This window comes from Dermochelys coriacea, chromosome 2 (assembly GCF_009764565.3).
Source record: "Dermochelys coriacea isolate rDerCor1 chromosome 2, rDerCor1.pri.v4, whole genome shotgun sequence".
NCBI classification, from domain to species: Eukaryota; Metazoa; Chordata; order Testudines; family Dermochelyidae; genus Dermochelys; species Dermochelys coriacea.
The window spans coordinates 90,841,861-90,865,210 of NC_050069.1; the positions used below are offsets into that span (position 1 = coordinate 90,841,861).

General features: G+C 44.1%; 1 protein-coding gene across 2 annotated transcripts in view; it reads left to right on the forward strand.

Moving 5' to 3' along the window:
- Window positions 1-255: 255 nt before the first annotated feature.
- RAB31 (RAB31, member RAS oncogene family) overlaps window positions 256-23,350 on the forward strand; it is a 99,183-nt gene continuing 76,088 nt past the window's right edge. The window contains exon 1 of one of the 2 annotated variants that reach the window (XM_038392495.2): window positions 256-583. In XM_038392495.2, the coding sequence (XP_038248423.1) occupies window positions 545-583 (39 nt within the window). In that variant the 5' untranslated portion in view covers window positions 256-544. The remainder of the gene's footprint in view (window positions 584-23,350) is intronic. The other variant, XM_038392496.2, reaches the window with a different exon arrangement.

A 23,350-nucleotide genomic window follows, 5' to 3' on the forward strand; every position in this document is an offset into this window, starting at 1 on the left:
ATCTGCCAGCCAAGTCTCAGTGACTGGGGAGGGAGACTCCCGTCTTTGGGATTCATGACTCAGGCACTTTTTAAAGCTCCTAACTCCAGGACGATTTTGCTGCCTGCATTTGGAATCTCTCCCCCAGCATTTTTGCACCTCTCCCCCCAACTTGACCCTCGCCTTTTGTGACAGCCGGGCAGGTCGAACCCGCGCGGCGCACAATGGTTGGGGACGAGGCGAGGGCACGCCTGGCCCCGCAAATCCGAGCTGTCCTTGCCGGGCAGCTGGGGGCTGCGGGTGCCCGCAGGGAGCACAGCGGCGGAGTCCCCAAGAGAGAAACCGCCGCTCCTCCAAGCCGCCGAAGTGGAGAGAGTTGGTTTGGGCGGAGGGGAAGCGCCAAAAAGGACGAGGAGGAGCTGGGACTCCGCTCATGTGACCGGTGGCGGCTCTGGCTGCGGGGGCTGCCCAGAGAGTGCTGCAGCTGCTTCCCCGTTCCCTGCTCGGGAGAGCCGGCCGGGGGGTGACTCCGCCGGACGATGCGAAGCGGCTTCTCCCCACGCAGATGATGGCGATACGAGAACTGAAAGTGTGTCTGCTCGGAGTGAGTAGCGGCGCCGCGGCGTGCGCCGGGCGGCTGGAGGGGCTCGGCTGGGGCGGACCCCGCTTGCCAAAGGGCGGACGCCGCCGGAGGGCTTCCCCCCCCCCCGCAGTCCGGGCTCGAGAGAGAGGGACAGAGGGAGGGAGACCAGCCGCCCTGGGAGGCGCCCCGGGAAGTTTGCGCCGAGTTCCTTGCGAACGGATTTTCTTTGTCCCTGGCTCTTCTTTGGGCCTGGCTTGGCTGAGCCCGCGCTAAAGGGAGCTGCTTGGGCCCGCCCCGCTTCCCCTCTCGGGCTGTGCTCCGGGGAAAGGCATTTGCGGGGAGGTTGTTGTGCTAAGGATGTGGGCAGCTGGGCATTTCCCCCCCCCAGATGCTCTGTGGTCTCGCTCCACTGCTCCCTCGCCCCCTTCAGTTCCCTTCTGCGCCAGCTGGGGCACTGAATGGTCTGTTTCCTGGAAGACAACATTTCCAGCTGGGACAAGGGCCTGCTGCCCGCCCCGAACCCATGGACCGCGGTATGGGCCTTTGCCAGCCACTGTCCCCCGCTAAGTGTCTCTCCAAACATGGGGGTGTGTGTGTGTGTGTGTGTGTGTTAATTATCGAACTTTTAATGCTCCAGAGTTCAATGCACAGCTACAGGGCGCAAGTGCATTAAGTGGAAGGAAGCTTTGTGGTACGCAGAGCTCATACCAGCTAAATAATAGATCCCACTCAGCTGAGAAAGTGCTTGTCTCTCCCTTTTTGAGGGTTTTATTACCTGGCTGTGGTAAATTCCTTCAGACTGAAACTTGGTATACAACGTACCAGGTTCCTGGGTGGGATTTTTCTTTCCAAAAAGAGATAAATTTGGCTGTTGAAATGAGATGCTGTTTATAGAGCCATTAACCTTTCTCTCTCTCTCTCGCTCTCTCTTTTTTAATCATACATTTTCATGGATCATTTGAAGTGAAAGAATTTAACAGCTTTTTGTTTACCTTTTGTCTTTCACTTACCTTGAACAAGGAAAATGATCATTAGTCCATGTTAATTTTTGTTTCTAGTGATTTTCACTTTCTGGTTCTTAACTACTAGCCAAGGCTGCAATGTTTGAGCAGGAAACAGTGAAGGAGAATTTTTAAATCCAAACTATTATTTCCACTGAAATTTTAAAAGTGAATTTCATATATAAGAGCAAAACTTAAAATTTTGCTGGAATCTGTTACATTTGACAATGTTCCTTTGAACCTCTTGATTACCCAGTCCTTAATACTTGCCATATACTATCTACCTAATCTAAACGATTCTTGTGGGATGTGGAGTACCTCACAACATCTGATTTACTTTCACAACACACTCCTGGGTTGCTGTTAGAGTTTCTGTTTCAACAAACTAGGATAGATAAAGTATTCTTACAGAAGAATGCCTCTTCCAACTTAAGTCTTGCTTACATTAGAGAAACTTTTGACAAATGGCCTGTAATTATTACCATTTCTCTAACTGAACCAATGTGAACAAGGATTAACAAGATTTTTTGAAATATGTGTAGTGTAGAGAAGGCATTATTATTCCTCCATGTCATCGCTCGTTTCAGATACCCCTAAACAAGATTTTAGTGGTGTTTGATGTGTGCATGACTTCAGTGGAGTTACTAAAACTTGATCTAATGAACTCATAACAGAAGTTTCATTCTGTATAATAGTAATTTCTTTTTGCTTCTTCTCTTTCTGCATTTGAAACAATAATGTGCTTAGGTTTGTGATTTGGATCTACTCTCTGCCATTCACAAAAATAACTTTTCATTAAAATGTGCTGATGAAATTACTCTATGAATGTTAGATAAGCACAGCATGCAGAAATTCAGAGCTTTTGAGAGTCTCTGTCATAGTGTTTCATGTAAGTTTTAAAAACAGAACATGTCATATGTATGGATACAAAGATTTTATATCATATCCCCAAGAAACCGAGAATAGCTTTATAAACTTAGATATGTACAGTGAACTATTTTAATGCAATATAAATCAGTTGCCACTTTAAAAAACACTCGCTGGCCTTGGGGTTGGCATTCACACCAGTACAAAGTAGGTACTGAAGAGTTTTGCTCAAAGTAGTTGGCAATAAACATTCTTCCCTCCCCAATGAAAATCTCCGCATTCATCTTTAAAATTGTATAGATGCAAAAGTAAACGCAGTTTACTCAAACTTGAGAAGTCTGTGTTAGAACAAGCAGATGCTTCTTTTCCCCCACAAGCAGCAAATCCTGTAATCTTGGTGTTTATAGAGGGAGACGCAGTCTTACGAAATGACATTCCTCTTGCAGTAAATTTATTGCTATTTTGTAACATTAAATGTAAGAGTTCTGTAGGATTTTTGTTATTGTTTTTTTGTTCTAAAGCAAGGGGAAGAACATACAGAACAACTACATGTGCTGTGAATTCAAAACTATTCAGTACATTCACAAAAAAACTTAGGATACCAGAGGAAACATTTAAGAAAACATGAAGAACTGCAGTTACATCAGCCTTGTAGTTACTGAGAGGAGGTTCCCTCCTGAGTCTTAATACACTTTAGTTCTACAAAACCATTCACTGCTGATCATAGTCATCTCACTTACCATGGAGCCTCGCAGTCAATTTTTCCCAGACTTCAAAAGGCTTCATCTAACAGATCCACTGGCTAACTGCAGAGACAGATTTCCAGAATTGGCCAGTTGAGTGCCTGCCAGTGAGAACAAGTTCATCCATTAATCTTTTGGTCTACTTAAAACAGCTCTCTGAAGGATGCCATTACAAAATAGAGCCTGACAAAAGGAACCTTAGAGTTATCTTTGTAATAGTTCCTAGGATCTGGTTTCATATGTGTTATGAAATGGGATGGGTCCAGCAGCAATGTATCCAGTAGGTCACCTGGTAATCAATAAAATCTGAGGCGCCTAAATCCTATAAAATAGGCAAATCCTTATGCAAGAAATTGCAAGAAACTGAGATCTTGGGAGCATCAAGTCAGATTTTGAACCCATCTTCCTCCTCCATTTGTCAAAATAGCTCTAGATTACATTTCTCAATCAGACGACAGAGGAAGACTTCTCTTGTCCTATCCCAAACCATTACAGCATACAAACCTGTACAGCGCAAAGCATCTGAAATCTGTCTGTAGCTGTCCAGCTGACAATTCCCTTTTTGGAACTTTCAGCTGGCATAGAGCAAAACCAGCTCCTTCACAATTTGCAAACTTTTCACCCCAGTGTAGAAGGTGTGTGTTGTGGGAGAGACCAGAGCCATCCACCAGTCTCAGCTGACCATTAGGGACAACAGCCAGCTATTGTGAACTACAGCAGCATTCCATAGCTGGGGCTGGAGCCAGTGTACGAGAAATGGAGACCCGTAACTGGTTCCTTGATGTCCCAGTCCTCCTGCACTGAGTGCATCTTGGCACAGGAGAGAATCTGGCCCAACGTTCTTGATGTGAATGTACTGAAACTCAGATTTGGGGATCCAGGCTATATTTCACCATTTACTCATCAAAAGTGAGTAGCTCATTGTTTTTAAAACACCTTGGTAGAAGGAAAAGGCTTGATTTCTTGCAGTCTCCACCCCATGAAGCTCAGGAACGTGTGTGGTGCAGTACTGTAAGGTGACAGGAGAAATCTCCCTCCTTTTATGAGAAACCTTTAGACTAGGGTTTCTGAACCTGTGGGTGGTACCCAAAACTGGGTTGCCAGAATGTTTCAAAGGGTCGCGTAGCAGCTCCTGTCCCACAGGGCTGGCTGGGCTCACCTCCCTGCTCCAGGCACAGCAACCTCTGGGATCCCAGTGCCACTCAGGTTTGGCCCAGCCAACATAGTAACAGGAGTCCAGGTGAGCCAAATTTCAGTGAATGGCACTGCAACTCCGTGAACCAGGTCACAACTTCACTTTCACAACTTTGGTCCAGTCAAGGGGGAAGGGCCTAACATGAGCAGCGCTGCAATCCCAAAGGTTGCAACACCCAGAGCCGAGAGCCAAGCCCAGCCAGCCCTCCTGCCTAGTAGCTGCAGGAGCTGCCGCTGTGGGGTGAGTGCCAGAGAGGACTCATCCCACCTTCCTCACCCTGTCCGGGGGCAGGACCCAAATGAAACCGCCCCAGGAAGGGCATCCACCCCACACAATTTACTGGGTTGTGACAGGCCATAAACATTTACAAATTGGTCCTGAGCCCAAAAAGATTGAAAACCACTGCTTTAGACAACATTTTAAGACTACATGCTACTGGAGGATGGGCCCCCATGTGGTGTCTAATGGAGTGAGAAACATGAGACATGAACAGAAGAGTGATGAAAGGGAACCACAGGGCAAACCTGTCCTAATCTAACCCAAATTTATACATAGGTTAATTTTAGGATTAGGCTCTGAGCTGCTGGTATCCTTCCTTGCTGAGCATAGATTCATAGATTCCTGTCCAGAAGGGGCCATTATGATTATCTAGTCTGACCTGCTGTGCAGCACAGACCATAGAACTTCCTAAAATAATTCCTGGAGCAGATCTTTTAGAGAAACATCCAATCTCGATTTAAAAATGGCCAGTGATGGAGAATCCACCGTGATGCTTGGTAATTATTCCAATAGTTAATTACCCTCACTATTAAAAATATATGCCTTATTTCCAGTCTGAATTTGTCTAGCCTCAACTACCAGCCATGGGGTGGTGCTTTGTTACTCATGATTCAGTGAGGAGAAATAATTTGAGGGGAAGCAGGTTGTGCTTGCTGGTGGGCTGTCAAGGACATTGCACCTCACTAATGTTGCAAGGTATTGAGCAACTAGCTGTGAATTATCCTGTTTTCTTAGAATGCTTGGGGACATTTCGATGTGAGTGGCCCTATGCCCCCTCTTCTCTTGCTTTCTTCTAAGTAGAGCTATTACAGCTGCATACACTATTACTCCTGGATAGCAGTATGAATAATGTAAAATAGCCTTGGCACACATATTTTGCAAATACTAGGTTGCACTTAAGCATGTATGCCATGGTCATGCCCTATCTTTGCCCCTATAAGCACTTCATGTTCACTTCCTCCTATTCACCAGTGTTCAGAGATTTGCTTGCGTTACCTAGTTCTGTGCAGAGAAATCTAAACAATGTAGAAGCCATTCTGCACAGGTGCTGAGTAAATCGTGAATGCTTGCATTTTGGTTCTCTACTCTTCTTTCTGCAGCCTGTAGGACTGAGGTATAGCTCCTTGCCAAGTTCTGTCGTAACTGCTGTGTGGCAACGACTAACAAGATTTCCAGCCTTTGGACTGAGGCTGTGCTCCTTGACTTTTCTTACATTTTAGGGAAACTGTTAGCTTGCCCCTGGTGGGTCTTCAGGAGGTCGCTTATTAGTTTTCATCTGCTGTAACCTACCTGCTCCTCTGCTTTCTTTATTTACCAAGTTTTTACGTTGTTATGTTTGGGCATGTGTTGCATGTACAGTACTGTACAGGTGTATCAACTTCCAGTGTAAACACATGCAGACTATAAAAAAGTGGTCAGAATTCTTTGATAATTTAGGTAAACTGGAACATGTTAATTTTAGTAAGGATAAAATCTCTCTGGCGTTCCAGACGTGATGACATGATAAACTAAGGGAAAAAATAGGGCCTGGCTGCAATAGAATGTGGAGCCGTTTTTCTGTAGCAAAATCTTTCTATAGAAACTTGAAACAATTAATGTACCTTTTAACTTAGCCATTACATTGAAAGTGTCTCTCTGAATATCTTTAAATTATACTAGTGTTTAAAAAACAACCGAACATATTAACTCCGATCTGCCTCCAAAAACTGTTATGTTATAGGGTTGCTGTCCGTGGAGTGAGGGGCTGGGGTGGGGAAATGGGGCACAGTGGGGCGGGGGGGGGGTCCATCCCTGGAGCAAGAGGCCAGGGTGGGGAAATCAGGTCACAGCAGGGTGGGGAGGTTGGGGAGGGGAGGTTGCGCAGGTGATCAGACACAGCTGACCGGATGCTGCCAGTTTCCCTTTTGGATTGGATGTTCCACTTGAAAACCGGACACCTGGCAACCCTAGGTTATTATTTGTACAACGGTAGCCCAGAGGTCTTTGTCAGGATTGGGGCCCCATTGTGCTAGGCACTGTACAAACATTAAATAAAAGAGTCCTTGCCAGAAAGAGTTTACAATCTGAGGACCCAGTCCTGCAATTGGCTCTATGGAGGCGGATCTTTATGCTGACATGGGGTCCCAACGAAGTCAATGGGGCTCCAGATGGGTGCAGGGGTCCATCCACACATAATCAGTTGTAGTTTTGTGGCATAAAGAGGAACAAAATGTAATGGATGGGTGCAGAAGACAAGAGTGGAAGCGAAAGGATTCCAAGATTATGTCTATTAGCTAAATGTAGATTTCATTAGGTTTTTTATTTATTTACTGAATAGCAAGATGAGCGAACAAGAGAGACTGAATCACTGACAGGCTATTTTCCAGTCAGTGATACATCACTACCTTTTGTTCACTCATCCATGGGTGGCGGGTATCATAGGCTGGGGAAGGCTTACCACCAGCCAGGTGAAGCCCCATCCATGCTCTGTCCCCAGGGTCCCTCCTACTTCCTGCTCTGGCCACTTTTCCCAGTTCCCCTGTGCAGTGGCCCCGGCTCCTTTTTAATAAGCCTGATGAAACAAATTTATAAAGGGTCAGATTCAAATTTTCATGACAGTGTAGTGTTGGACATTGAACAATGAATATGCTAAACCCAGAATGCTTCAGAATCCAGAATTTTCTGTCTTAAATGCTTTTCTGAACAGGTTCCAACACTTTTTATTATTATTCATTTCTTCCCAAAGTTTTGGGAGGAATTATTTAGTAAACTGACTCAATTACATTGGACCTGAAACATCCTTCGAGGAAAAAATAAACAGAGGCCACATTCTGCTCTCAGTTACACCTGTGCAACCTGACTGAACACACTAGGCCCTGGTCTACAACTACAGACTTATGTCGATTATTACTATGTCACACAGATATGTGGAAAATCCACTCCCCTGAGCGTGCAGTTATTTATACTGACCTAACTCGTGGTGTAGACAGAGCCTCTCGGGGAGGTGGAGTACCTCCGCTGATGGGAGAAGCTCTCCGTTTGGTGTAGATAACATCCTCACTAAGCTTTACAGTGGCACGGCTGCACCTGTAGTTCTGTAAGTGTGGACAAGCTGTACGTTTGCACCATCATAACAGAAGGCAGATGTGGGCCCACAAGATTTTTCACTACTTAGCAGTAACCAGACTAGAAAAGGGATTCCTTTGTTCACAGAACTGTATGATGCTCAGTGCATAACATGCATTTCTGAGCTTTTGATTATACTAGTTTACTAGCTGAGGGCCTGCCATGTGATGGGGTTATAATGAATAAATTGTATGCAAAGTTATGGTTATTTTGCATGTTAAGTCATATTACTACATTTTGGTTTCCAGATTATTGCAAAGTGCTTGTGCGTTTTTGCTGTTGTACCTTTCCATCTTCTCAGGGTCTGTTACTTTTCTTTCTTAGTAATTTTGAAACAATTAAATTCCACCTTTCCACCAAAAGGAGGAGTTGAAATAAATAGTAAACTCCAGTTTCTAGACACCACTTGCATGTCACCTCTGGCTTTGCTAAGGAAACTCATGCTCAGGAAAATTTAATGGAGCAAACAGAAGCATTCCCTGTAAGAAATTATCCTGTAAATTCTCTTGACCATTATGTCAAGATGGTCACCAGATGACTGACTGAAAAACCAAAGCCACTCTTCACATTTACAGATCAAGAGCTTTTGATTTGTGTGATTTATGCTTATCATTCAATAATACTTTTTCCTTTAAGGGCAACCAGAAAGGAAAATATTTTTTTCTAAGGACATATCTTTATAATTGTAGAAAGACCTGTCAATCATTCTGTTCTGGTTTAATTCTTTTCTTTAAAACATAGTTAAATGTTTGGGGCTGGGGAGGAGGGAGAAAAAAAGAAAAACCTCCAAAAGGCAGCTTACAGAGAAAGAGCAGATCTCTAAAAAGACATAACATTAAAAGACATAACATTAATATTAAGCAGAACTACCCTCATTGATAGGGTGTTTTGTGTTGTTTTTCTCCTTGAAATAGAATCTAAGCAGTGCTCACGAGCTTTTCAAACGTTCATGTACACATCAGGGATTGAATATGTGCAAACTCAGATATGTGCAGGTAAAACCCAATTTGTGCAAATGTTTCAGTATGTGCATGTGCAAAGCAAGGGTTGCATGTGTGCTTTGGACCTTGCCCATGGGCAACTTGGACATGCACACATACATGCATATGGTGTAAAAAGAAAAGGAGTACTTGTGGCACCTTAGAGACTAACACATTTATTAGAGCATAAGCTTTCGTGAGCTACAGCTCACTTCATCGGATGCATTTGGTTTTTCCACCATGAAGTGAGCTGTAGCTCACGAAAGCTTATGCTCTAATAAATGTGTTAGTCTCTAAGGTGCCACAAGTACTCCTTTTCTTTTTGCGAATACAGACTAACACAGCTGCTATTCTGAAACCTATGCATATGGTGTGTAACCCTTGCTTTACGCATACACATTCAAGCACAAATTAGGATTCTTTATACTACATTTAAGTTTGCATGCTTGCAAGCGCTGAGGTGCACATGATTGGTTGAAATCAGGACCTTTATGGCCATAATGTTTAGATACATTTTTTCCTCCTTTAAAATTTTATCAATTAATAGGTGTACATTTAAGGAAGTATTTTCCTATTCAAACTTGTGCATTCACTACACAAAGGAGTGAAAAATCATTTATATGTTAATGAAAATTTCTTCCAGGAAGCTGTTGCCTATTCTTATTAGTGATCAAGTGGCCAGATAATTACAATGTATGCAATTAATGTGTTTGCCTAGTTAGCCTGCGACAAGGGCACAACTCACTGGAATTAGACATGTTAATTCTAAACCAAAAATGGGAAGAAAGAAGTTAAAATTTTGTTCATTTTTAACTGTAGAGAAGGGTCTGTTTAATCATAACTGGATTAGGGCTTTACGGCAAAGACCTTCACCAGCTGAACAATGTGACGGGAGCATGCTGCTATGGGATTCCCAGGAGGAATTTATATGACCACCCAGAATTCCCCTTAGGACATCCTGACAGTTAATTACAGTGGCACTGGCAGCTCTGCCATAATTAAAACAGATGCATTGTGCGCTCCTGTTCCCCTGGTCAGTGTTATGGGGGTGAGTAGACATGGACCCCTTTCTTATAGGCTCCTGGTAGCCCTCGCAGGGAGTAATGGCCCCATTCTTCAGCCACATTGTGACTGGCTCGTGAGCTGGGATGCTAAGGATGGGCAAGGCTTCTTATGTGCTTTTCTTCTCTATCTCATACATTTGAGCCCACAATCTAGTTCTCAATACATACTTTGACAGTGTTAATGAACTAATATCTACTCATTGACTGCCTACTATATGATTTTGACAGACAAGATGGCTAACTATCTTATGATTTCTGACTCCTTTACATCAAAGATGAGGGGAATTACAAATGATTTGGTTACTAGATGGGCTTCAGGTACCACATGCTGGGTTCTAACACAAGAGGTCTCATAAGTTTCTAAAACTAAACTGGCTCTTTATTAAGAGAACTATCTAAAGAGGGTGATGAGACAGGAAATATGAAAAATTGGGACAGAGTGTGTGTGTGTGTAAGTAGGTGCCTATATAAGAAAAAGCCCCAAATATTGGGACTGTAAAATCGGGACATCTGGTCACCCTAATTGAAAGAGATGCTGTAACTATTACAAAGAATACTACATATTTATTGTGGGAGGATGTTATACTTCAGAGTTGTTCTGACAGCTTAGGTTCTACAGTGACAATGGCCATATAAGTACCTAGGTAAATGGACAGGAAGAGGTCATAAAAGAGGCACGAGACTAGGATAATCTTGAGTGCTTTAATCACATGGGAATGAAAAAAAATCCAACTAAGGCTTCTTTTGGTAACTTGGTTATATCTGTTCCCATGAGTTTAATATTTCACTAATTTAAATTTTCATTGTTCTCTCTATTCTGTGACATACCAGTGAATACATTATTTAAGATGATTTGGCTTTTGTTTGGGGAAGCTTGGTACTCAAAAGAAAATGAAGTGTCCTCTTGAAACAGTGTGTGTGACAGCGTCTGCATGGTTTAAGGGTCTGGAGAAGGCAATGCAGACTTCTATCTGGAACAGTGCCTCAGATGGGCTCAAAGGTCTCAGTGAGCGATGTACAGGAGGAGGAACAAATGACTCAAAGGTACAAGGTATTATAAGACAATTTCAGAAGAAAGGCTGAGGACTGAATAGGTCTAAAATTAGCAACTCTGTGCTGTTAGAATGGAAATCTAGAAAACCCCGTTTGTCCTTTTTATATGTAGAACTTTAGTGGCTTCTGGAAACTTGTTTTATAATTCCTGTAGTAGGAAGGTGTCAGGTATTATAGTAAATAAATCGCAAATTGGTACTAAGCTAGGATGAAAACAGAGGTAGAAACAAATTGATTGGTAACACTCGTAGGCCTTTAAGTAACAATTTGTTGTTTTATAACATGTTATGTGCTAATTAGCAGATGAAGTAATACAAAAATAGAGCCAGGCATGAAAAATACCTTAGAAATCCATTTTTGGCTGCTGAACTTTTGTAAATAATGGCTTAACTGTCTCCTTAATAAAATTTAATATTTAACTCCTTGCTACATGATGCCCTGTGATTCTCACTGTTACTTGTTGCTGGAGCCACAGATGCTGCATCCTTTTTTCCCCTGTTTGACCCAATCAACCAAAGCAAAAAACAAATCAAGTTCCTAAGAGTATACTAAAAATACTTGATCTTTTTATTGTTTAACCCAGTGTTTCTTAGTGGATGGGATTGCAACAGCCCTGGGGGTCATGAGATGCTGAGTTCTGTTACAGTCTAAAGCATAGAAAATCTTGCTTCCCCCACTTCCCACCTTTCCTAATCAAGTATTCTCTGTCAGCCTCTCAAAACACACCCACAAATAAATTATATAGGCTAATCATAATTGCAGTAGCCTGGACTCTTACTTGGGTGTTGCCGCTTGCCATGCTTTTATCTGCACAGAAAAACCTCTCCCCTGAGTTAAACTGCTTTCAGCCTGGATTAGCTGCCTATCTGGGGTTAGAGCCTAGGTTCCACTTTCACTCAGGGTGGTAACCAACCATCTTGCAGTGACAACACAGGCTAAGTCACCTGAATGTTGATAGCCTTCCGGTGCCTTCCCACAGTTCCCCTTGTGTTCAAAAGGGTCGAGCAGCACCCCCCGGCACTTTAGAAAGTCGGCACCTGTGTCAAAGAGTGTCCATAATTTTGCATACAGTGTTTTTACATACATATCATAGTGATATTAATAATGATATATTACAAGACACCTTTTAAATAAATAAAATCACAACAGTGTGTGAGGTATATTGAGCTAGTCAGGCCAGCTAAAACTTACTGTTACATACCAGGGAGCCCCTTACCATCTGGCATTGGGTGCTATTAAGATTTGCTCTGGTCTGATGTGGGGGTTTGTCCAATCATGCCATAGGATTTGTATCTTTTACTTTTCCCAAATAACTCTATGATAGAGAGGATATAAAACACACTTAACCTTGCAGTTGGGCTCATAGGAATAATGTTCTTCCCTATCTGGCTGACCTTTAAAGGCAATGATTTAATTCCATCAATATAATTCCAAGGAGATTTGCAATTACTATTCTAAGATATGTTAGTAAAATCCCACTCTTTGGAATTACTTCTTTGTATTTGAATAATTTAGCATCGACTGGTCTCCCTTTTCCATTTTTTGTAGTCTTCACATCCCCGAAGTATTCAACAGCTTTTTATCTGTGGGTGAAAAGTGCTATGAGAGTGCAAAATATTCTTTATACAAAATGCATATACACTGTAGGATCTGAATTATAAATGCAATGGGAATTCCTTCTAAACTTCCTTTAAAATATGTCCAAGGAGTCTTGTCAACTGACATAATTTTGCTAAACAAATATGATTAAGTGTTCCAGAAAGCTTGATTTTGCTTTCTTCTCTAAGAGCTTGTCTACACTAACATTATGTTCATGGCAAAAGGGGATGTAGTCTGCCATGTCTGTATGGACCCCGCTGACCCACATTAACAGTGCTTTAGTGTGCTTTGATCTAGTCACTTTTCAGAGCGGGATAGATCAAAGTGCACTAAGAGACTATTAGTTCACATCAGTAGTATCACATGGACACTAAGCCCTGGTCTACACGGGGGGGAGGGAGCGATCTAAGTTATGCAACTTCAGCTACATGAATAACATAGCTGAAGTCGACGTACTTAGATCGACTTACTGTGGTGTCTTCACCGCGGTGAGTTGACTGCTGCCACTCCCCCATCGACTCCGCCTACGCCTCTCACGGTGGTGGAGTACAGGAGTTGACGGGAGAGTGCTTGGGATCGATTTATCGTGTCTAGACTAGACGTGATAAATCGAACCTCGCTAGATCAATCGCTGTTCGCGGATCCGGCGGGTAGTGTAGACATACCCTGAGTGTGTGGCAGGCTAATGCAGAGTAGATTTACACCCGAACTTGCTACAAATTAAATTTTTATGTAGACAAGCCCTAAGGCACCTTCTGGGCTATGAAAACTGAATTTAACAATTTTTGTTAAACTTGGTAGCACCTCAAGCCCATTATTATGCAGGTGAAGTCCACTCTGCATGGATGTGGCTGAGATGTGTAATAACTAGGTTTATGTTTCTGTTTACTGAAGAAGAACCTGATTTATTTTTGTATTTGAAATTCAGCATTGTGCTTGAAAGGAGAGGATCGATTTCACACTTTGACAGAAAAAAGTCTAATTTTTAAGATGAGAGAGATTTAATGCAATTATGTGTGCTATACTCAATATGCAAAACATGCATTTTCAGGACATTCAGTGGGGCCAGGTTTTCATTGTCGGCCTAGATGACTTATTTTAGATTTAGGAAAACAACAGACAAATTATCAATATAAAATATCCATGACAGAGAAAGGAGAATACTATATATGTTTCACTCAGCAAGCTCCCCATCTCAAATCTTCTCACAGCACTACCCACAAGCACAGTGGTGCCAAAACATTTCCTGTTATGCCCCCCCCTTACCAGTAGGGTGACCAGGTATCTGTTGGGGGAGACGGAAAAGCAGTGAATGACGGAGGGAGGGGAAAAAAGGAGTGAAAAGCGGGGCAGGTCCTGGGATGAGAAGGGGCAGGTCCTCGGTAGGATTGCCTACCCAAAGACAACCACACAAACCCAAAGACCCTTGCCCTGCCCCCTGCCCTGCTCTCTCCCTGAGGCCATGCCCCTGTCCTGCCCCTTCTCTGAGGTCAAGCCCCTCACTCAGTCCATCCCCCCTCCCTCCATCGCTCGCTCTCCCGCACCCTCATTCACTTTCACCAGAATGGGGCATGTGGTTGGGATGCGGGAGGAGGTGCGGGGTGCAGGCTCTGGGAGGGAGTTTGGGTGCAGGGTGTGAGCTCTAGGCTGGGGCAGGGGCTTAGGGTGTGGGAGGGGGTGCAGGGTGTGAGCTCTGGGAGGGAGTTTGGGTGCAGGACAAGGTGAGGGGTCGGGCTCTGGGAGGGAGTTTGGGTGCAGGCTCTAGGCTGGGGCAGGGAGTTGGGGCAGCTTACCTCGGGGAGCTCCTGAAAGTGACTGGCACATCCCTCTGGCAGTGGCTTGTAGGTGGGGGGTCCAAGGGGTCTCCACGTGCTGCTGCCCATGGGCACCGCCCCTGCAGATCCCATTAGTCACAGTTCCCAGCCAATGGGAGCTGTGGAGTTGGCACTTGGGCAGGCGGGGGCAGCGCGCAGAGACCCTCCCCCCCGGGGCTGCAGGGACGGTGCAGGCTGCTTCTGGAAGGGGCATGAAGCCAAGGCAGGTAAGGGAGTCTGCCTTAGTCCCGCTGCCGCACTGGACTGTTAGTGCCCGAAATCTCCTGGTTTGGCTGAAGTAGCCTCTGGGAGATAGAGCGGGATTCCAGGGGACTCCTGGCGAAACTGGAAGGGTTGGCAACCCGAGTCCTCAGGGGGATGGGGAGGTTCCAGTACTCCTGCCGGAGTGTCCGTTTTTTAAATATTACAAAGTTGGCAACCCTACTTACAGTAAAGGAACCTGCCTGTGCCCCCACCGCCCCGCTCCATTACAGCCCAGTTGGCTCAGCAGAGGAGCTTGGGCTGACTGCAGAGCTGGGCTAGAGGCAGAGCTGGCCTGGGGGTGGAGAGGGAATGAAGGCACAGCGGGACTGAGGGCCGAGTGGAACTGTGACTGGGGCTAGAGCTAGGCTGAGGGCGGAGCGGGGCTGGGTGGTGCTCCCGCCTGGCCCGGGCCCATGCCGCATGCCCCCTGAAACTTTTCCCCACAGTTTGGGGACCATTGCACTAGCAGAATGTGAGGCAGTTCTTTCATTTAAAGGCACTCTACCCAGAGAATAGAATGTTGTGGCAATCACCATGAGAGGTAAATTACTTTACATGACCCGAATAAAATGATAGTCCTATGAACAGGCCTCCTAAAACAGTGTAATGTTTTAACGAATAGTCCAATGAGCATGTCCACTGAAGCTGGCACAGGGTAGTGGAAGCCATCTTAAATTTTCCTTAAGGGCTGCTGACAGAGGCTGCCAAGGCTATGCCCTGAAAGTTGAAACAGCTCATCCCTTGGCATTTGGACTCTGTGATCCTGCCCTCTGAGAGAAGAGAAATTGCAGCCACTTTTCCTTCATGGCATTCTCCTTCTAATGGACTTTCCACCACTGAAGGCCTACACCAGGATTTACATTTGCGGAAGCCAGTGTAAAACAGTGCTCCGTCTAGCTCTTAACATGCAGATTGCACGTCCTAATCTGTATAACTGCCATTTGGTTGCTTACTAAACTTTAGAGCAGATTTAAAACATCTGCTCAAGTTTCATAACATCATTGAATAGCCAAAGAAGGGTGGTGAGAGAGAAAGAAAGAACTTCCCCTGTCCGCTGCTAATCACATAGATTGGACATCTTTTCCTCATCTCTGCCTGGTTTTCAGACACTATGGGCCTGATTCTCCAGTGCCCAGTGCATTGTCAGGGCTGGATTTCTCATGTTCACTACGGCCACTTTACACACAGTGTAAAGGCAGTGTATAGTGGGTGTAAATATACTTTCTCTCCCTTTAAAGTTCTTTTACACTGCTATAGCCATGTAAAAGGACTTTAATGTAAATGAGACTAAGACCCTACCATTCTGATATAGTAACATTTTACACCCACTTTGCATCGTATAAATAACTGCACAAGGTACAGGGTAATAAAGAAGCAGAACCAATCAGTGCTGTTTTTCCTCCTTTTCCCTCAACTTCTTAACTTAAAACAGTAGAGAGAGATTTCTAAGCCCTATACTGCTGAAACATTTTATAAGCTCTCCCCATTGTGCTTTAAGCAATTTTGAACATCAGAAGAAAAAAATATCGATTGACTTTAAGGATGCAGTTGGTAAAAGTGGACAACAGGCTGATTCATCACACAGCCTGATGTAAGCAAAGAAAATTGTCTAAATCTACAATCGCAAGGCTCAAGGGAAGGTTGGAGCCACTGGTCGTAGTCACACAAAAGCTGCACATTGATCAGCTGAACAAATTACTCTGATTTTGTTGTAGCTATTTTTAAATGTAAGTGCTAGACTGTGGTTTTTTATTTCTTAGATGGTGTAGTATACTGTGTAGGATTTTATTGCTTCTCTTTGGGCTGCAAAACTACTTACCAGTGCAGCACATAGAAGTAAATATTAAATTTATGTGAATTCCGGCTGTCAAACAAGTTATGTTCCAAAGTTAATGTTTTTTTTTCTTTGTCAGCAGAATGATAAGATGTTGCTGATGTCATTGCGTGTCTCAGTAGGCCTTGACATTCTTTGCCATCCAGAACTAAGCCAACTATCAAATTCTTTTGTAGAAAATGGCTCTACGATAAAACATCTGCCTCTAGTATGATTGCACATATAACTAAAAACACTCTGGGCCGGATTCTCATTCACGCTAAAGCTCCAGTATACTGTCAGCTTAATGTAAAAGAGCCTTAAAGTAGGTGTCATATATTGCACTTTTTTGCCCCATGAATTTATATTTGCTACAGAGTTAAACAGGTATAATTCAGACACAGTGGCGTAGATACCAGGCTGTGTTCCAGCTATAGTCAGCCCAGCTTGGTGGGAGGCGGGGGTTTGAATGTAGCCTTAAACCACCAATATGTCCTCCTACTGCACCTCTCCAATACTGAGACCTATTCTGTACCAGGTCAGTCCCTGGCATAGAGCAGAGCAGCTTTAAGACTTCTCTGTGTTATACTGGCCTGCAAGGGACCATTGCAGCCACTAAGGGTTGCCTGGCATAGATTCCCTGGACATGCCTACTCCCTGCTCCTGGGGCTGTGTTACCTGAGCATTCCCTTATACAGCCGGAATCCTCAGATAACTGGATATGCTGGCTTTATAGCTGCTATGTGCCATAAGAGCAATAAAAATCAGCCATTGCCCTGGTGCAGGATCATACCAAGAGTGGGGCCAAATTCATCCTTGATGTATCTCCTTTGAAGTAAGTGGATGAGATTCACTTTTGGCATTTCAATATATTGTAAGTATTTGATTTAGAAAAATGTTCTCTGCGCTGTTTTCAGTATAGATTCGTTGACTCTCATGCTGGCCTTGAGGTCTACTCTTCGTCAGTGAAAAAGCTGTCCTTTCTTTCTCCATTATTGAGGGAAAGTGATTTATGTTTGTAGCTGGGTGACTACCCCACTCCTAAAATAGAAGGGGTTAAAAGCAGCCCTGGAGAGGGCTGTGGCTGGGGATGGCTGATTGGGGAAGCAGCCGCAGCTGGGCCACGCCCCAATCAGGCCTCCGCTGGCCTGTATAAAAAGGCTGTGAGCAAGAGGCCCAAGGAGTCTCTCCCTAGGCTGGCAGAGAGCAGGGCCACGCACGCACGCACGCACGTCAACAGTAGGCCCTTGTTGCCAAGAAGGCTAACGGCATTTTGGGCTGTATAAGTAGGAGCATTGCCAACAGATCGAGGGATGTGACCATTCCCCTCTATTCGGCATTGGTGAGGCCTCATCTGGAGTACTGTGTCCAGTTTTGGGCACAACGACCTCCAATTACCCAATATATTGTGTATCCCATTGTGCATGGGCTTTAGGATAGGAGATAACAAGAACAAGAACTCCAGTTTGCTTGGAATAGATACACATAACATCAAGGTATTTTTAAGGCAACAACAAAGATCTTTGAGAAGTACAAATTATAGGTGTCTGTAATGGTCTGACTTCCAGTACCTGACAAATAATATGGTATGATAATTTGAAGACCTAACAATCTTGTCTGTGTCCCTTTAATTTTTAAAGTAACATTTATATCTTGGAAGGGAGTGGAACAATGTAATCTTAAATTCTTTGATGCTTCTTGGTGTGAAATTCTGCTCCTGTACAGAGAGGGAACATTCTAAACATTAAAGAACAGGACTGGGAGATAAGACTCCTGGGTTTTGTTTCTGACATGCCATTGATTTGCTGTTATTTCAGGCAAATCACTTAGGCCAAAATTGTGTCAAATGAATGGTGCACCTCGCCTCTTAAAATCAGGCCCTAAGTGTCTCATGTTGGCCCCCAGAACCGAGACACTCAAAGTTAGTGGATACTTTAGAATATTTTGGTCTTAACCTGCTTCATTTTCTCCATCTGTTAACTGGCTAGAATATTTGCCCACATTTGTTGCTTGACATTATTATTATTATTATTTATTATTTATACTATTATTATTTATTATTTTATTAAATGTTTGACATCCTCAGATGAAAGTTCTGTGTAAGTGAAAAGAAATATTATCTTGGACTTTGGTTCTTGATAAGGTGCTGAGTGCCCTTAACACCCTCAAAATGAAGTTGAGAGTATTCTAAAAGTTTCAGAATTGACTCTGTGTTATGTTTGCTCAGCGGGCCAGTCCTCTGTTTGGGCTGCAGGGCCATCTGAGATGCTTGCTTTGCCTGGTCTGGTAAAATGAGGTGAAATCTGGACCAGGTTAAGTGAGGTGAAATCTGGGTTCTCTCTCTCTATTGCTTTGTCCTCAAAGCCACCTAAACAGGAAAGCTGCTTCCCCTAACCCCTGTGAGAATTGTGTGACCAAGTTTCCCTGCTTCTGCAGGCCAGGGGGAAGGGGAAGGAAGCTGAGGCCTGATCTACAGTGCACAATTAAGTTGACCTATATTTGATCAATGTACAGTCACCGGAGTAATTACTGTGTTTCATGTCCGCACTACTATCCTTCTGCCGGTGGTGCGCGTCCTCACCAGGGGCACTTGCACTGACTTAAGTGGGGCAGTGTGGGGGACTGAGAGCCTCTCAGTGCTGGTCAGCCGGGCTCATAGCTGGGAGCTCAGCGTGGAGCTGACAGCCCAGGCTCTGAGTGCCAGGCAGCTGTGCTCCTATCTGGAGTTTGGCACGAGCTGACAGTGCAGGCTCTGGGCGCCGGGCAGCCGGGCTCCCAGCTGGGAGTTCCATGTGATGCTGACTGGTGATGTAAGTACCGCAATGTCGGCACAGACACGGTCATCCTAACTACATCAACCTAAGCTCTACGCCTCTTGTGGAGCTGGAGTTATTAGTGTGGGACTTGCATCTGCGGGAGCAACACTATTGTGTAGACTCTTACAGAATTAAGTTGACATAAGCTGCCTTGCGTTGACCTAACTCTGTAGTGTAGAACTGGTCTGAGTGACTGACCCTGTTTTGATGGTTTGAGTTGAGAAATGGGGTGTGATGGTAACATAAGCAGAAAATAAGGATAGTTTTAGAGGCAAAGTGAGAGAATGATAGGAAAGGGAGAAACATTATTGGAGACAGAATTTGGAGGGGAGGTGTGGGGGAACTGTGGGATTGAGTGAGGAAGAGAGAGAGCAAGAGATATACATAAAGACTGAGTGCCTCGAGAGAGAGTGTGAGAAAATAGAGGGAAAGGAGAGGAAAAACATCACAGGGCCAAATATCAGAACAGTAGAACGGAGAGAGGAATATTAAGGAAAAATAAGACTGAGACACTGAATAAACAAAGATACATCAAGATACACTTGTTTTCTTCTTTCCTTCTAATGTATAACAGGACAAAGGGAAAGGAAGAATAACATCAAGGGAGATTATTTGCAGTAATTAAACATTCAGACATGATGTTTATATTGCATTAAAATCAAGCTGTATCTTTTGAGTAGCTGAGAACATTTTGTCGTAGGACTCTGCAGAACACACAGATTTGGTACAGAAAGAGGGATTCTGTTACAGTAACTCCTCGCTTAACGTTGTAGTTATGTTGTGAAAAATACGACTTTAAGCGAAACTACGTAAGGGGAATCCAATTTCCCTAGAAGAATTAATGTAAATGCGGGGGTTAGGTTCCAGGAAAATCTTTTTCACCAGATAAACTAATATATATACACACAGTATAAGTTTTAAACAAACAATTTAATACTGTACACAGCAATGATGATTGTGAAGCTTGTTTGAGGTGGTGAAGTTAGGGGATGGGATATTTCCCAGGGAATGCCTTACTGCTAAATGATGAACAAGCACTTGGCTGAGCCCTCAAGGGTTAACAGGTTGTTAATGTAGCCTCACACTCTACAAGGCGGTGCAAATGGAGGGAGGGGAGACAGCATGGCAGACAGTCAGAGACACACACACACACACTGCCCCTTTAAATATGCTGACACCACACTCTAACTACATTGCCTTTAAAAAGATCAGGAAGTTGAGACAGCAGCTGCGGTCAGCTTTCTCCCCAGCTCTCTCCATCCTGAGCCCTGTTGTGTCTCCACCCTGCTCTATATGGAGAAGGAGGTAAGCAGGGGGCAGGGATAGGGGGACACCATGACATTAGTCCCCTTCTTCCCCCCCTCCCCTGCACAGCACGCAAGGAGCAGCTCCTAGGCAGAGGGCAGGAGCAGCACATGGCAGTGGGGGGAGGGACAGCTGAACTGCCAGCAATTGATAGCCTTCTGGGCAGCTGCTGCACAGGGAACTTAGGGGAGCGGGGAGCTGATGGGGGGTGGGGCTGCCGGTCCACCCTGGTTCCAAGCCCCCACCAGCTAGCTCCAATGGGCTGCTCTTCCTGCAAGCAGTGGACAAAGCAGGTGGCTGCCAAACAACGTTATAAGGGAGCGTTGCACAACTTTAAACGAGCATGTTCCCTAATTGATCAGCAATGTAACAAAACAATGTTAACTGGGAAGACTTTAAGTGAGGAGTTACTGTAGAAAGTTATGGGCCCCTCAAGATACTGTCCAGGATACTTGTGCCTGTCAGTTCCCTCCCTCCTCTTGCTTGTGGACAGCAACAACTTTGGACTGGATCCTGCAAGGTGCTCAGCACTCTTGCCCCACTCCAAGAAAGCACTTCAGGTGCATGATTAGTTCCCATTGGCTTTACTGCTGTGCTGGATCAGGCCAGACTGCTCAGCAATTTGCAGGATTGAGCCTATTCTGCTTTGGAGTGAGAGCCAATCCACTTTTTGTTGTAGCTTGGGCAAATGTGTCTTTTGAGCCGAGATTCCTAATTGTACTAAATTAAATGTCTTAGCATTGCCTTTTGAAATTACAGCCCAGTGTATTTAAGATGAGATCTGTAAAGTCTTTTTACTTTTGATCTTTGGTTGGTCTTGTCTTTTGTTCTCAAAAGAGAAATATTGGCTGGGAATATTCAATCTTTGTTCTGTGAGTCAAATATTAAATTGTCTAACATCTGATTATTTTTGTGCAAGCTGTAGCAGTTTGGAAGGTGTGTGTGTGTCTGTCTGTCTGTCTGTCTGTCTGTCTCTCTTTATTTAAACGTATTCCCCTTAAAAATGTAATTCTGTTTCACGATGGGACCCATTCTGCAAGGTCCTGAACACTCTCCATTCCTACTGAAGTTAGTAAGAAGTTGAGAGCACAAAGTTATAAATGAACTTTGTTATAATTACTGCACAAAACCATTACACTTGATTAATCCCTAACATTTATTTAGATTCAGTGTAACCTCTAATTGCCCATTGCCTGCTCTGAGTATCCATTCTGTAAATTAAAATACACAATATCAAGGACTGCTCCTCTCACCTTGACACAGATAAATATCCACCAACTAATAGGTGGATAATGAAATAAATCCAACGCCCTCTAAGGCTGAGCCAACTCCCTCCCCTAAAGCCTAAGAAAAAGGCAGTGTGTCTGGATAAATCCAGGTTCTGGCAAATGAGGGGGGAGAGATTACCAAGGTCATGGAACCTTCACAGAGTATGTCCTACCAGCAGCTCCTTCCCATTTACAGCAGTAGCAAGAAGATTCCAGCTCAGGCACCTCCACTGATTGTATTTGTTGTATTTTTTTTCCATATGGACTCTGGATTTCAGGGGTTGATAGATCAGTTAAAAAGAAATCACTTTGGGTTTTACATTCAACATCCAAGTCTCAGCCCTAGAGCTAATTTGTCTTCAGAAAATATGAACAAAATTATCCATAATGCCACTGCTTGCAGTTTGCTTTTTATGATTCACATATGTAAATTAGGATAGGAGCTTTGGCATAAAACCATGGACCAAATTCTCAGCCCCCTGTTCTGTCCTCTAAGAGCTTCCGAAGCAGCACAATGGGGCTGGAATCTGGCTGCATTTGGCCAGAAGAGAATTCCTCCAGTATAGGGAAATACTCCTCTAGTGTAAAGCTGGAGGAGCCAACCTCACCACCTGCTTAGCAAAGAGAACATCAGGAAGGGAGGGAGACTGATGGGGATGGGAAAAGACCATTCCCCTCGGGCAGTTCTGAGCTGGTACATGGTATATCTATATTAGGGATAAGGGTATATCTGCACTTGGAGATAGCGGTGTGATTCCCAGCTTGAGTGGACGTACATGGACTAGCTCTCATTGAGATATAACACTAATAACAGTGGAGCCAAGTGTATGTGTATGTACTTGGGTGGCTTGCCCAAGCCCAGGCCATGGCTTAGGCTAGCCACCCGAGTACATACTTGGGGGTTCTGGCTGGGATTGTACTTAAGGTGGAGTTCTGAGCTTCTGCAGAGTCCTTATCAACTCAGTAGGACTCTGAGTGGGCACAGGGGTCAAACCACAGGATGTAATTTGTAAATTCACAACCTAAGTGAATAACCATGAACCAGATTATGCCATCAATTGTTAGGCTTTTTGAGATAAATTGGGAGTTCTGTTTAAAAAGTAATGGCAGAATATGGGCCAATGTTAGCATCTACCTTCAAAAATATGGATTTTATTGTATTGTTTTTACAATAGAGGGGGAATTCTCAAGAGAAAATCTCAGGACTTTTGATTTAATATGGATAAGCAAGAAATGGGGGCCTTAGCTTTGGGAGATGTTTGGATCCAATTCTGAACTTTGAAATCCCTTCCAAGGGAAGCAGTGGGGGCAAAAGATCTATCTGGCTTTAAGATTCTACTCGATAAGTTTATGGAAGAGATGGTGTGATGGGATAATGTGATTTTGGTAATTAATTGATCTTTAAATATTCAGGGTAAATAGGCCTAATCCCCTGAGATTGGATATTAGATGGATGGGATCTGAGTTACCCAGGAAAGAATTTTCTGTAGTATCTGGCTGGTGAATCTTGCCCATATACTCAGGGTTTAGCTGATTGCCATATTTGGGGTCGGGAAGGAATTTTCCTCCAGGGCAGATTGGAGAGACCCTGGAGGTTTTTTGCCTTCCTCTGTAGCATGGGG